The sequence below is a fragment of the Microtus ochrogaster genome, linkage group LG2 (assembly GCF_000317375.1).
Source record: "Microtus ochrogaster isolate Prairie Vole_2 linkage group LG2, MicOch1.0, whole genome shotgun sequence".
In the NCBI taxonomy this organism is placed as follows: domain Eukaryota; kingdom Metazoa; phylum Chordata; class Mammalia; order Rodentia; family Cricetidae; genus Microtus; species Microtus ochrogaster.
This window is the reverse complement of record NC_022028.1, coordinates 34,097,343-34,099,747: the sequence shown is the minus strand read 5'-3', so window position 1 is coordinate 34,099,747 and position 2,405 is coordinate 34,097,343. Positions and strand designations below refer to the sequence as shown.

General features: G+C 52.1%; 1 protein-coding gene across 3 annotated transcripts in view; it reads left to right on the top strand.

The window, feature by feature from the left end:
• The window catches only part of Pald1 (phosphatase domain containing paladin 1), a 61,398-nt gene that overhangs the window by 30,551 nt on the left and 28,442 nt on the right, over positions 1–2,405 (top strand). For all 3 annotated transcript variants that reach the window (XM_013351090.2, XM_005360086.2, XM_013351091.2), the window contains exon 4: positions 1,173–1,352. In XM_013351090.2, the coding sequence (XP_013206544.1) occupies positions 1,173–1,352 (180 nt within the window). The remainder of the gene's footprint in view (positions 1–1,172; positions 1,353–2,405) is intronic.

Below are 2,405 nucleotides of genomic sequence, written 5' to 3'. Positions count from 1 at the left end.
AGCATTCTTCTGCTGAGCCATGCCCGCAGCTCCTTACTGGTGGTTCTAGGCGAGCCATGCCCGCAGTCCCTCAGTTCTTCTTACTACTCCTGTAGCCCACTCTCCCTTCAGGGGTCCTGGCCCCCGACTCTAGCTCCTACTCCCCCTCCCTGTCCTATCTGGTGTTCTCCATCTTTTAGACCAGTGGTTCTCTACCTTCCTAATGCTGTGACCCTTTAATACAGTTCCTCATGTTGTGGTGATTCCCTCCCCCACCCATAAAATGATTTTGTTGCTACTTCAGAACTGTAATTTTGTTACTGTTATGAATCGTAATGTAAATATTTTTGGAGATAGAGGCATGCCAAAGGGTTCTCCACCCATAGGTTGAGAACCGCTGTTTTAGACTCTAAAAGAGTTAAACACTCTAAAATTTAGAGTGTTAGAACTTATTTGATTTAGCTCCTTTTTGTTCCTTCCCATCCCCTCTATCTCTCATGGGGGTAAAAGTCCACAGACCCACTGTTTTAAAATCTGTTGTCTGGTACTGTTGTCCCATGAGCAGCAGTGAGAGCCGTGTAGGACCGACTAGATACTGGGTGGCTGCCTGGCTGTGCCGTAATCATTGTGGGAGTTTCTGGCTTGCTTGGGAATACAGGTCTCACTCCTTGTCAGTCAGGCAATGGAGTCACAGGAGATGACCCAGCATTCTGGTTTGCCCAGGAATGAACTCTTGACCAGGCAGTATTCTGGTCTTTTTTCTGTGGGCACTGGGTCATTTCACCCAAGTCTGGAGTCCTTGCAACTAGTGGGACTCTAGGGGGATCTGGCCTAGTTACGTTATGGCTCAATCCAGACATGACCCTCTTTCCACAAGCCTTGGGGTGTTGTCCTCCAGGGGAGCTACAGACCCTCTTTGGAGCCAGTTTTGGCTTGCAGTTCCAATCTGCTTTCCTTAAGGCCTGGCTGACCCCAAGGGCACTTTCTATATGAAGCCTTATTTGTTTTCCTGAGCCAAACACCGTTGCCATCACAGATGTCTGTCGCATGAACCTGCAAGCAACTTGAGAGCAGAACCACACCCCCACTCCCACCCTAGTCCCCCTGCCCTGTTCCCTAGAGCCCACGAGAGAGTTCTACATGAGGAAAAACCCTTGCATCCTGGATTGACTTGCTGTGATTCTCTCTGCCAGGGGCGCTATTTCTTGGTGCGTGACGTCACCGAGAAGATGGACATGCTGGGAACCTTGGGGAGCTGTGGGGCTCCCAACTTCCGGCAGGTGCGGGGTGGGCTCCCCGTGTTTGGCATGGGACAGCCCAGCCTCTTAGGATTCAGGAGGGTCCTGCAGAAACTCCAGAAGGACGGGCACAAGGTGAGCTTGCTATGTCCCTGGCTGGCCCTCGACGGCAAGAGGTGACTTCTGAGACTACTTGGGGCTGGGGAAGAGAGTGTGCCTGGGCTAGCTAGGCCTCGCCCTTCAGGCAGAACTGAAGGTTTATTGCAATAAACTGGAGAGGTTTATTGCATTGTCCTTTTGGTGGGGGGGAGGGAGTGCCCAAGGTCAGCAGCCTCTTGAGAGCCTTGGAGGAAATGAGAGGTGACCAGAGAGCCACTTTACAACTCCAGAGACTGCCACGTGATGGTCTTGGCTGACACCTAAATCTGTCAACTCTCTGAGGAAGGGCCCCATTTTACAGAGCAGGAAACTGAGGTCCTGAGGGAGAAAGTGGCTTGTTTAAGGTCACACAGCTCTTGTGCAGCGCTTGAAGGCTCAGACCCCGGCAATTAGACCCCAAGCTCCTGCTTTCAAATGCTTCCTCTCACCTGCCTGAAGGAGGGGGGAGAAGGCCAAGGGGTTGTTCCAATCCTAGGCTCTTCAGCTGTGGCAGGGACTGTATTGACCTGGGATGAGGTTAAGTGGCAGAGTGAACAAGAATGGCGTGTGTGTGTGTGTGTGTGTGTGTGTGTGTGTGTGTGTGTGTGCGTGCGTGCGTGCGCGCGCGCGCGCAGGTTCTGTCTTTCCAGCTTGACCCTGGCCATGGCTCTGCTGTAGCTCAGCCAATGGCTGACTGCTTGGTGGAGAGCATTCTAGCCTTTCTTCAGCAGGTCTTTAGCAGACAACTGGTTTACCCAGGACTCTGTGTTAGGTATTGTGGGCTTGTGGAAGGAGCCAGAATGTGATGTGGCCTGGGTGATGTGTGGTCCACCCAGAGAGAAAAGACAGACCTGCTGACGTGTTAATAGGTTAAAATGTGGCAGAACTTGCCTGGGAGACTGAAGAGACAGTCGCTCTGAGAGGAGAATGGGTTCCTGCTGATTGAGGGGAATTGGCAGGCAGGTGGCAATTAGACAGAACTTTAGTGATAAACTGAATGGATTCCTGTTGATGGGACTGGTCTAGTGCTCTACCCTCCACCCCCCCTAC